The sequence below is a fragment of the Emys orbicularis genome, chromosome 3 (assembly GCF_028017835.1).
Source record: "Emys orbicularis isolate rEmyOrb1 chromosome 3, rEmyOrb1.hap1, whole genome shotgun sequence".
Lineage (NCBI taxonomy): Eukaryota > Metazoa > Chordata > Testudines > Emydidae > Emys > Emys orbicularis.
Window position 1 is genome coordinate 86487243 of NC_088685.1, and position 12621 is coordinate 86499863.

Consider the following 12621-nt stretch of genomic DNA (forward strand, 5'->3'; position numbering starts at 1 on the left):
TGTTTGAATTTATAAAAGGGCATTAATACTTTGAACATAAATTAAAAAGAACACTTGGAAGAGAATAAATTTTGAACTTTTGAATAATTCAATCCAAAAACTGCAGTATATCTATGCAAAATATAATGAAAAAGTGAATGTTTAATGTATGTTTTGCCTCTTAACAAAAAAGTTCAGAGCAGAAAAGGAGGAATTTCATCTTAATGTTTCTGTTACTAACTGCTTCATAACTTTTGTGACAATATGGGTAAAATATGTACGTTTTAAAGAAAATAAATACAATTGTAATAACAATAAAATGGTTTAATAGACCTAATTAATTATACAATGCCTATGGAGAAAGGAAATGTAGAAAAGAAATAGTTGCAGAGAGGTATATGGCTATCGCTGATATACACCTCTACCTCGATATAACGCTGTCCTCGGGAGCCAAAAAAACTTACCGTGTTATAGGTGAAACTGCGTTATATCGAACTTGCTTTGATCCACCGGAGTGCGCAGACCCCCACCCCCCCCCCCCACCCCCCCCCGGAGCACTGCTTTACTGCGTTATATCCGAATTTGTGTTATATCAGGTCGCGTTCTATTGGGGTAGAGGTGTATTTTAATTTATTTTTATTTGGATAATACATACTTACAGTACTTGATATAAGAACCATCATATGTCATTTCAGTGTGTTCTTCATTAGATTGTAGTATACTTACTACTGTCTCATAGGAATCTTTCATTTAATTCTATCTGATTTCATATTCTCTCTTAATCTTCTTAATTGTTATTGTACCATTATAGTATGTTGTAGAGATATGTTCAGTTTAGAAAGGATGTCTTATATGCATGCAATATAAGTCTCTAATTAAAAAAACTGAAAAAATACAAAAGGCTGATTTTGAGAATCTGTAAGCTGAAATAGTAAATAGCAAAGTCCCATTATTTTCTATTTCTTAAAGCTCTTGTTTGAGTGTGCTTTTAAGAATCAGCACATGAATCTGTGGTAAACAACTTGAGATATACTTTGTTGACAAGAAAATTATTCTCTTATTTATAGATTTAGTTTTCAAAGGCCAGCACTAAAATGTGAATCCAGATTCACATGACCCTGACGTGTGAATCATTATGTGCTTTTATTCACAAGGCTTTTGTAGTGTGGCTGAAAATGTGTCTCTGTAGGTGCTCAATACTAGCATGCTAAAATTAATGCTTTTCTACTACTTATGTGCAGTGGGGAAAATTGTATTTTCCTATGCATGTGAGTGTTGATCCAACTTCAACACAACCACTGAGCATTTTTACCTCAGGTACTCTTACTCTTTGGAGAATTCTTAAAGGTCAGTGAGTTTATAAATGTGTTTCTGTGCAATGTGGAAAGTGGTAGTAATTAGTAACAAATTGTATGTGCTCTTGCTGGGATTTGTTTATATAAATCCCAGCAAGAGCATGTGAAAAGAACATTATTAAGCTTGCAAAGCCAAGGACTCAAAGTTAAGAGATGTCAGAATTAAGGTTGCCTGTACTTGTCCATCCTGCAATGGGCAAATTCCACTAAGATAGAAGATATCTGTTCTGTTTCAGAAAGTCTCACATCCCAAGCAGGTTCTCGGTTTGCCTTTTCTTCTCTGCAAAAACCCATAATTCAAGAAATGCAATGCTGAAGATTCATCTTCTGGAGCAATCTGAGTGGCATTGGATCCAGAAGACCCGAGCTCCAAGACCCATCTAACAGTCAAGTCTATATCTTCCAGTGCTCCATCTAGCACACAGGCAGTTCCGATGATCTCTGCAGAGAAAATAGCACCAAAGGTGGCACACCTGGCTCCAGTGTCAACACTGGCACCTGTGCCACCATCCCTGGTGCCAAAGTCATTGACAGCCCTAACTTTGAATTTGATGCTTCAGATGTAAAAGCAGGGTGCTGAATGGGGTCACCCCAAACACTGATGAAGGACCTCTGTCCTCCATAGAAAACAAAACAAAACCAAAAAAAAAAAAAAAAAAAAAGGAACCAGAGGCCAAACAACTCTTCTTACTGCCTAATGACTTCTCCTTATAGTCCCCAGACAAGGCAGTAGCCTCAGTACCTATACCAGCACTGGATGATTTCAAGACCTTTCAAGAACTCCTGGTGCAGATCAGAGATGCCCTGGACATTGTGACTTTGGTCATCTCCCAGAAGTCTCGTGAGCTGCTTATCATATTGTTGACCACTGGTCTCACCAGGATTGCCCTCAACATGAAATGAAAGCCTCCTAGATCTGGCAAGAGCTTTGTGGCAAATGCCAACAACTTATAACACCATGAGTGAAACATGTAGAGAAATAATACAGGTATCCTCCCCACACCTGAGATTCAAGTACTTTTACACCCACCAGGACTCATCTAAGGACAAGGATCCTAGACGCTTAGATATTTTTGGAGCAAGGCCAACTGCCAGGCTTTATTGGCCAAATAGGACTTTTTAACAATGGACAGGGTGACACCTTTCCAGGCCAGGCTGCCTCACAAAAGAGAGAGGAGCTGAAAAACACTAAAAAAGAAGGCCAACTGGTGGCCAAGATAGCCCTGCAGGCAGAGATGGATACCTGTGACACGCCATCCAGGTCTATGGCTACCTGCATGTGACCATGCAGAGAGTTGTGTAGCTCCAAGCCTCATGTATCCCTCACAAGGTACAAGCCATGAATGATGGCTTGCTCATTGAGGGCTCAGAGCTGTTCATCGAACTAACTGATAGCACCCTACATTTACTGGAAGATTCCAAAGTGACCCTGTGCTTGCTGGGGATCTACACTTCCCCATCCTCAACCACACAGCCCTCAGCCATTGCACCAGCGAGACCATGCTCCCTATCTTACCACAGACAAATGTAGTACCCTGACAGAAACGTTTGAGGTAGAGCAAGGGGAGTCAACTCTCCTTGACTTCGGCCCCACATTCCAAAGTGATAGCCTGTCAGAAAATTTGATGGGAGGTCAAGATCTGCTTAGGAACCAATTCAGAGAGCACAACCTTTGGAAGCCACCTGAACCCATTCCACTGGGCGTGATCTGCTGGAGATCGTAGCCTGGGGTTACCCCATCACCATCCCTCTTCAGGGATCCTGGTCATGAGAGCCTATTACATATAGAAGTGGCCTCATTCCATCACATGACATCATGTTGATACCCACGTAGTTCATCAGCAGGGTGGAAACCTTTAGATCCACTCTTAGGTCTGCCATTTTCAGTTTACAGAGTAACTGATAGCAATAGTAGGTTATTAACCTCTTTATGGACCAGCACTAGAGAGAGATGGGACACTTTGCCAGCAGGTTTTGGAGATATTTGTTGACAGCAGAGGCTGTGAAACTCAAGAATCTCTTCTTCCATTCCAAGCCTGAGGGAAGTGTGCTCTAGGGCAGCGGTTCTCAACCTTTTTCTTTCTGAGGCCCCCTGTAACATGCTATAAAAACTCCATGGCCCAGCTGTGCCACAACTGTTTTTTTGCATATAAAAGCCAGGGCCAGTGTTAAGTGGTAGCAAGCAGGGCAGTTGCCGGGGGCCCCACACCACAGGGCTTCAGCTTCAGCCCTGATGGTCAGGCTCAGGGCCCAGGGCTGCAGTCCTGCACGGTGGGGCTTTGGCTTTCTGCCCTAGGAAGTCTAATGCTGGCCATGCTTAGCAGACCCTCTGAAACCTGCTCTTGGCCCCCCATGCCCCTGGTTGAGAACCACTGCTCTAAAGGGCATAGACTCTACTGCCCATTTCCCCCAAGCTGACCCTTTCTATGCCATCCTCTCCCAGTCTTATCTACCCCAACTCTGACTCCTTGTCCCAGTCCCATAGTCCCGTTCTCCTCACATACTCAATCCCAGTTTCCATTCCTCAGGCCTCACCCCTTCAGACTCCAGAACCAGTCTCCCACTGCTACTCCTCAGTTTCCTTGCCCAGGCAGTCTCAGTTCTCTCCCCAAATTCCTGATTTGTTGGTCTCTTTCCTCCTGGCTTTGTCACCCCCACGACTCCCAGTCCCATCCAATTTGTGTGTCCTCACCTCCCCTGACTTCTTGTCACAGTCTCTCAGCTAGTCCCAGTTCTCCCCCGCTCCGCCCCTGCCCCAGCTCTTTGTCAGATGTCTCCCTTTCCACCCCAGCCCTCTGGTTCCCAAACTTAGTCTTCTTGCCCAGCCAATCCCAGTTTACACCCTAGCCCCAGTCTCCATCCCTCAGGTTCCTTGTCCCAATCTACTCACCAAGTCCTCCCTCCACCCTGGCTCTTGTCCCCTCTGTATTTGAATCAGATGACTTCCTCCTTCATACTGTCTTGGTGCCAGCAGGTGGGGGGAGGGGAGGTTTGCTTATAGAGACCACAGGAGAGACCGGCTTCCTTACTCAGTTCTGGTACCTGGCCCCATCCCAGCCCTCAGCAGCCATTATAGCAAAAGTCTTCTTTAGCTCTGGGATGGAGCATGCTCACTGCTCTGTGGAACAAGTGTATGCAAAGTCTGGTCAGCACTAGGAACTGGGAGAAGATGGAGCATGGTCAGTGAGGATGGATTCTTTAGAGATTTAAGCTATTAAACTCTAGCAAGTCTTTGAGTATGTGAAAACGGATTTTTTTTCCCCAAAGGCTTATAACTTGGCCACATTTGGGCAGATTTTCAAAAGGCTTGTTTCTGACACAAAGGGTACCACTGTCATATTTCAAGCCCCTGCTCCAAAGCATGGTGGTGCAAGAACTTTTCAAAGAAAAGACCACCAAAAATTTTTTAACGTGGAATAACTTACTTTCTTCTAGTCTTGTTCTTGGAAACCATTGAACGGTTTTGGTTGAGCCTTTAAAAAAAAAAAAATTCAGCCTGAGACAGGCACCTAGCATGGAAAATTTCAGCGAGAACAATTAAAACTTTACTCCTGGGGGAATTCTGCACCACTGTGCAATGCAGCATTTGTACAGAATTTCATGTCATGTCTCCCCCCCCCCCCCTTCCAATTTGGGCTTGCAGAGGAGCTGGAGGCCATTAGGGGCCACTGGGCTCTTCAGAGCCCAGTTTTCCAGCTCTCAGTAAGCAGCACACCCAGCCCCGTGGGGATCAAGGCTCTGCAAGCTCTGGCTGTCCGGCTTGATCCTCATTCGCCTGGGGAAGGGAGGGGGCCCATGAGACCCGTCTCTGGCAAAGGGTGATGCAATTTAAACCCATTGCTTCTTGTCCTATCCTCAGAGGTTAAGGAGAACAGTTTTTCTCCCTTTCCTTGTAACAACCTTTTATGTACTTGAAAACTGTTATGTCCCCTCTGTCTTCTCTTTTCCAGACTAAATAAACCCAATTTTTTCCATCTTCCCTCATAGGTCATGTTTTCTAGACAGGGCCGGCTCCAGGCACCAGCCGAGCAAGCTTGTGCTTGGGGCGGCAGATTCTATGGTGCCAGGTCTGTAGCAAGCCCAGCAGGGCAGCCCGCGTCCTTCCCTCCCCGCCGATCGGAGCGGCATGGAGCCCTCCTGGCAGGTGGCGCGGCGGTCGGGGCCGCGTGGGGAGCACCCCGCTGAAGCCCTGGCTGCCTCCTTTCTCTCTCTCCCCCCGCTCCCTCCTCCTCCCCCCCGCTAGCCGCAGTTTTTTTTTTTCCTGGTTTGCCGCTCTGGCCGCGCCGCAGGTGGTTTTTTTTTTTTTGTTTTTTTTTTTTTGTTTTTTTTTCTTGCTTTGCCGCTCTGGCCACCCCGATTTTTTTTTTTTTTTTGCTTGGGGCAGCAAAAAAGCCAGAGCCGGCTCTGTTTCTAGATCTTTAAACATTTTTATTGCTCTTCTCTGGACTTTCTCCAATTGGTGCACATCTTTTCTGAAATGTGGCTCCCAGAATTGGACACAATACTCCAGTTGAGGCCTAATCAGTGTGGAGTAGAGCAGAAGAATTCCTTCTCGTGTCTTGCTTACAACACTTCTGCTAATACATCCCAGAATGATGTTTGCTTTTTTTGCAACAGTGTTACACTGTTGACTAATATTTAGCTTGTGATCCACTATGATTCCCAGATCTCTTTATGCAGTACTCCTTCCTAAGCAGTCATTTCCCATTTTGTATGTGTGCAACTGATTGTTCCTTCCTAAGTGGAGCACTTTTCATTTGTCCTTATTGAATTTCATCCTATTTACTTCAGACCATTTCTCACTTCTCCTGTCTTTCTTTCCTCTCCCTCCCCCCACTCTTCACTCCTTTCCCCCCCCCCATTCCTCAGAACGTTATGCTGCCCACCTCAGCAGTATCCATTGATAGCTATGTTTCCTGCAGATTCTATACATAGCATCTTGTAGTTCTAAGTAACAATCATACTTGTTAAAATGTACAGCTTTTTTCTGTCTATCTAGTTTTTAAATCTGATCTAGTTTATATAATAGTGGACATCAGTAGTGCCTATTATAGTTAAGAGTTGCAAAACAGCTTCCACTTTTAGCCACTATTGACAGAATGAGAACATTCTGAAAATTCGCCTTTTGGGGTTAAACTTCCTATGCTTAGTCTCTGATCATAAATAATTTTTGGAATGTTGTAGGAAAATTCCTCCATAAATGTTTCTCAGGAGTGTACAGAGAGTGAGAATACTTTTCCCTCTTTAAAATAATAATAATAATAATTAATAATTCTTAACATGCTTTTTGAGCAATATTACAGCAAAAATGGCTTATGTTAGAAACTTGTCATGAAAGTAGTCATCATTAAGGTACTGTTTGGTTTGAAAAATATTACTTTTGGTTTAAAAAGGTACAACTATTTAAAAATTATTTCTACGTGCACAATAGAAAATGTCCTTTAGTACAGAGTAAAATAAAGATACACTGCATAGTGTGTAACAAGTTAAATGTTCATTTGTTAATTTGAAAAAGCTACAAGAACACTATAGCTAGTCTAAACAGCTCTGGAGTCAGAGCTTATGAGATCTGCTGGTGGAGCTTGTAAGTTCTAGAACTGAATTAGCTTCATTTTCCTCCCCTTTTCCTCCTTTCTATCCTCTTTATTTCCTCTTAAAAAGTTATGTAGGAAATGGAATGAAAAGCTCTGTTAATGCAACCTTGGATTTCATACAGAAAAATCTGATATCAAAATGTTCAGATTCCAGCACTTTTATTAACTCTTTGTTGCCAGGGTGGATATAAATCAATTAAAAATCGATTTTTAAAAATTTTAATTGAATACAGATTTATTTTAAGAAACCCGGTTTATAATTAAACTTGAAATTGACAGCCTCTGTTAAGGCCTGGGCTTACTATAATTGGTTAAAATTTCATTTTAAAAAATTTCATTTAAAAAAAAATTAAACAGTACATGTTTGCTGCCAGACTTAAAGGAGTGCTACCACTGAACAGTGAAAGTCACTGTGTGAGCACCTGGAACCAGACTTTGTTGAACTGCCTAAACCAGCTTTTAACATCAATAGCCTTTTCCGCAGAATATTTTCTTCATCTTAATTTATTCAACTAGTTCAGTTCAGTGACTGGTTCAGTTGAAGTTAAACCAATTGGGAGTTGAAAAATCAGGAAAGTTTGTTTTCTCCTTCCAATCTTTGGATAAAAAGCAGGTGTGTGAGAATGAGATCTACTAGTTCTAAAGCAGAGGTGGGCAAACTACGGCCCGCGGGCCACATCTGGCCCGCGGGACCCTCCTGTCCAGTCCCTGAGCTCCTGCCCTGGAAGGCTCACCCCTGGCCCCTCCCCCGCAGCCTCAGCGTGCTGCGCCGCCGGCGCAATGCTCCAGGCAGTGTGGTAAGGAGGCAGGGAGCAAGGGGGGTTGGATAGAGAGCAGGGGAGTTCAAGGTGGTGGTCAGGGGGCGGGGGGTGTGGATGGGGGCGGGCGGTCAGAGGGTGGGGAACGGGGAGGTTGAATGAGTGCAGGGGTCCTGGGGGGCAGTCAGGAAGAAGAGGGGGGGTTGGATGGGGCAGCAGGGGGCAGTAAGGGGAAGGGGTTCTGGGGGCGGTCAGGGAGAAGGGGGGGTTGGATGGGGCAGGGGTCCTGGGCGGGGGAGCAGTCAGGAATGAGAGGAGGGGTTGGATGGGGCGGCGGGGGGCAGTCAGGGGTGGGGATTCCGGGGGCAGTCAGGAGACAGGGAGTGGGGGGGGGTAGATGGGGCAGGGGTCCCGGGGGGGGTGCCGTCAGGGGGTGAGAAGCAGAGGGGATAGGGGGTAGGGGCCGGGCCACGCCTGGCTGTTTGGGGAGGTGCAGCCTCCCCTAACTGGCCCTTCATACAATTTCTGAAACTCGATGCGGCCCTCAGGCCAAAAAGTTTACCCGTCCCTGTTCTTAAGTTTTGAAGGGCATGGTGACCAGAAACAGTCAGTTCAATTCACTACTTTCTTTGTTTAATAAATCAGTTAGTTTTTAAATGCAAAACGTGTTTTGATAATTTATTATGTATCCAGCTCCGAAGGTAGTTTTATTTAACTAATAAAAAAATAAAATGCTGTTTTGTGCATTTTAATTGTATTTTAATTTCTATCCAAATAGAGCTTGACACAAATCACAAGTAACAAATTAACCTAGTAAATAAGAAAGGCATCTTTCACTATTTTCTAATATTATGAAAAATGTAAAAATTAAGAGTCTAAATAAATGTTAATTAAGCTATGTAATTGCTTAAACAAATGTATATAGATATAGTGTATCCTCCCGGTTAGCTAAAAGAAGCACCAAATTTAGTGTAAAGGCTATATTTAGTTACAAATCAATATGCTTTAATGGTTACCAACCCAAAGAGAATCAATCTTACTTTCAGAAAACAACTAAAAAGTAGAAATATGAAACAAGTTTAAAAACGATGATTTAAACCAAGGTTTCCTGCTTGCTGATTTCAATAATAACAAAAATCAGTGATTTAAATAAATCTACCCATTTTTTGCGCACATATAGTATGGCTATTCTTACTTTTCTGGATAAATATATTTCATAATATAATTCTGTTTATCATAGATTATAAAGCCTAATATACTATTTAGAACTTTACTGAATTTCCTGATGTTTGGTCATTTTTAACTGTCTGCCTTAATGTTGCATAAATACTCCCCTGGCCTTCCCTCCCCCCCCCCCCCACTCTTTTCTTATGCATGCTGCTTTTTCTTCCTGTTTTATACCTATAAACTATGAAATACTAAAATCAGGGATGGGTGTGTGTGTGTGTGTGTGTGTGAGAGAGAGAGATTGTATACGAACATTTTAACATTTAAGACCTGTTAGCTCAAAAATGTTAATGCTAATTTTTTCTGGCTTTGATTAAGGAACGTGAAAAAAGAAAGCATGAAAGGATTCTGAGTGAAGAACTTGTTGGTGCAGTGACATATCTCAATCAATTTTTACCCCCAGAACATGCTATTGTGTATATTCCTTGGGATATGGCCAAATACACAAAAAGGTGGGCAAATTCTTTCTCTGTATGGATGTCATCATAGTTCATAAGTGATCAGTGACAGGGATAAATATTCTTTAAATTTCTTTGCTATATCTTGCCAGTGTGAGGGTGGCTTTAGGAGATCAGAACATTTCTACAGGTGTCAGGAGGGAGGAAGTTCTGTTTCATGAAGGATTTTGAGATTTCAAAATTTGGTTTGTTCCAAATGGGAGTGAAAACCAAAAATTTGAAATTCTCCAAAGGAAAATTTGGGGTAAAAAAGCCTTATTACAGGTCAATTGAAATGTTTTGACAAAATCATTTTGTTTTTATTTGTATTATAATGCAAAATTAAATTTTGAAACAGTCATTTCAAGGCAAAACAAAATCAAAACGTACCATTCCAAAAATATGGAAGTAGGATATTTTGACATTATCAGAACTTTTTTCTAGTTTTCTTCCAAAAAGATATTCAGGTGAAATCAATCTGATTTCATGAATCTTTTTGATTTCAACAGAACTACCCATTCTGACACAATATAGCTCTGCCTAAGTTTCTCTAAGTCACCCCTATTTTATCATGATGTATTTTTATCAGTCAGATGATTTGCACCTCTGCAGGCCTTTTGACACATGCCATTTTTGTCTTCCACAAGCATCTTTATCTGTAGTTACCAATGCTGCTGTTTCAGCCTAATTTTGAAAATGTGTTTTTCTTCACTGCCTTTGTGCATTCCCATTTGTGGAATACGGCACCTGCATGTTGAGCCTGTGGAATTTCCTTGAAAAGCCATGTCATTTAGGAGGTTCATGAGTGATCTAGGATGAGGGTGACATCATTGCCCTACACTATGTAAGGCAGCACATCTTCCAACTGCATCAGTTCCATTGCTGCAGAGAACTAACTGAACCTTGCTTTTATGTCCTCAGGCTAGATTATTATAGTCTAATTCTTTTTATCCTTCAGTAATTAAAATTTTTTAGTTAGTGTAGTATGGGTTATCGTAGCCTAGATATCTACCTTGGGTAGTCGCTAGGCCATGAGTCCTGTAGGAGCTTCAAGAAATGTGTCATGTCCATGTCAGATGCCTCATGTGCCAGGGTTGGGGGAGAGACCGTGAATCGCAGTGTGTGGTTAGTCATGTCTTCACTTTCCACACAAGAAGGGAGACACATTTGAGGCTTCAGACTTGCTGTCTCAAAAGCCCACATCTATCTACTCCAGCTGCTTAGCTGAATATAGAGGAAACTCCTGAAGGCTGGAAGAATGCTAATGTTGTGTCAATATTCAAAAAGGGGAAGTGTGATGACCTGAGTAACTATAGGCCAGTTAGTCTGTCATCAGTCCCAGCCAAAATAAGGGGGAAAAGTCGATACGTGATTCAATTAATAAAGAATTAAGATAGGAATATAATTAGTATAATATAACCAGTAAACATGTTTTTTATTAAAAATAAATCTTGTCAAACAAACCAGATTTAATTCTTTGAGATTAAGGTTTGGTTGCTAAAGGTAACTACAATACTTATACTTTTGGAAAGCATTTGACTTAGTACCACCACATGACATTCTGATTTTAAAAAATTGGCAGTCTATACAGTATTAATAAAGCACATGTTAAATAGAGTATGAACTGGATGACTGATAGATATCCAGAAGACATTGTCAATGAGGATTCATCATTGAACGGGGACATTTCTAATGGGGTTTTACAGTGATTGGTACTAGGCCTGAAGCTATTCAACATTTTCATCAGTGATCTGGAAGTAATTATAAAATCACTGCTGATAAAATGTAGATGATGCAAAGATAGAATGGTAAATTTTAATCATTTACCAATGTCCCTTTTTAATTATGTGAAGTAAGCAAAACTGGCATGAAAACATTGCTATTGCTGTAATGTCTGGTCAGTAGATATGGACATGGGTGTGAACTGCAAGTTTTCTTACAAAGAAAATCACTGACAGGAGACTTTCCAACCAGTGAAAATTAGAGAAGAGTATTCAATATTTGTTTTTTCTCCCCATAGCAAACTGTGTAATGTCCTGGATAGATTGAATGTAATTGCGGAAAGTGTAGTGAAGAAAACAGGATTCTTTGTAAATCGTCCTGATTCCTACTGCAGCATCTTGCGGCCAGATGAAAAGTATGTATGAAAACAAGAAAAGTAAAAAGGGTAAGATGAGTTTGTGTGTGTGTGTGGGGGGGGGGAGGTGAGTATACATAAACCTCTGTGTGTTTGTGTGTGTGTGTGTGTGTGTGTGTGTGTGTGTGTGTATATATGCACACGCACTGCTTATACACATGAAATATTCCTAAATCCCTGCAATATGTACTCTCTCTAACATGGCTTTTTAAGGATTGCAGTAATGTGAAAATTATAATTTAATGTCCAGTTAGAGTGAAAAAGACTGCAACCAAAGGGACATAGTCTATAATTATCCACACATTGAACAAGTGTAAAATATGCCGCTAATATATGCTACTTGTATCTTCAGGGTAAATGTGTACTTGTGAAATTTGGTGTAGTTGGTTGTTCTTGCTACAATAAACACTTTACAAATTAAGTCTGAAATGTTCATTTTCCCCCTTTATATTTAAGCAGTTCATGAATTCTTGAAAGATATAACAAACAGTTCTTTGTTCTGAGAACAGCTTCTTTTGCTGTTTCAGGGCATGCACTTCATGTTGTATTGCATGATTGAAAACAAGATATGCAGTATCTGAACAGATAAAGCAAGCACAATTTTGAATTCAAAGAAAGCATTTTCTAAGGAGTGCCAGGAAATATACCTGTCATCTAAACTTGCCAGTTCCTACTCTTGTATACATGATTGTAAGAAATTCATATTTTTAGGAAAAAATTAAAAAAGTAAAAAAATGTCTAGGGAAGACAGATTATTATTTATTATAACTTTTTAGAACATTACAGAAGTTATCTGATACACTGTATGTTCCCAAATCTCTAAACTGCAAATAAGTTATTTAATTTTCAAATTAGTGATAAAATGGGGGTGTGAAATCAGTTTTTACTTTGAAAGCTCAATTTGGCCCTCATTGATTTATGACATAATTGAAATTTATGTATTTGATGTAGTTTATGTAATTTTTTTAGGCTTATTACAGAAAATTCCTTCAACCTGTCCATAAACATTAGTTTAAAAATATTTTTATGTGATCACTTTCCCAACTTGGGGGGAATCTCTGTATTCTATTAAGGTCTATAACTTGCATTTTGGTTTGGAGGTGGGGAGAAGCATATTGTACTTGGCTTTCTTGG

At 41.1% G+C, this 12621-nt stretch overlaps 1 protein-coding gene across 1 annotated transcript in view; it reads left to right on the forward strand.

Moving 5' to 3' along the window:
• The window catches only part of FIG4 (FIG4 phosphoinositide 5-phosphatase), a 168321-nt gene that overhangs the window by 66924 nt on the left and 88776 nt on the right, over positions 1-12621 (forward strand). Inside the window, exons 11-12 of the mRNA XM_065401050.1 lie at positions 9232-9365; positions 11371-11487. Coding sequence (XP_065257122.1) covers positions 9232-9365; positions 11371-11487 — 251 coding nt within the window. The remainder of the gene's footprint in view (positions 1-9231; positions 9366-11370; positions 11488-12621) is intronic.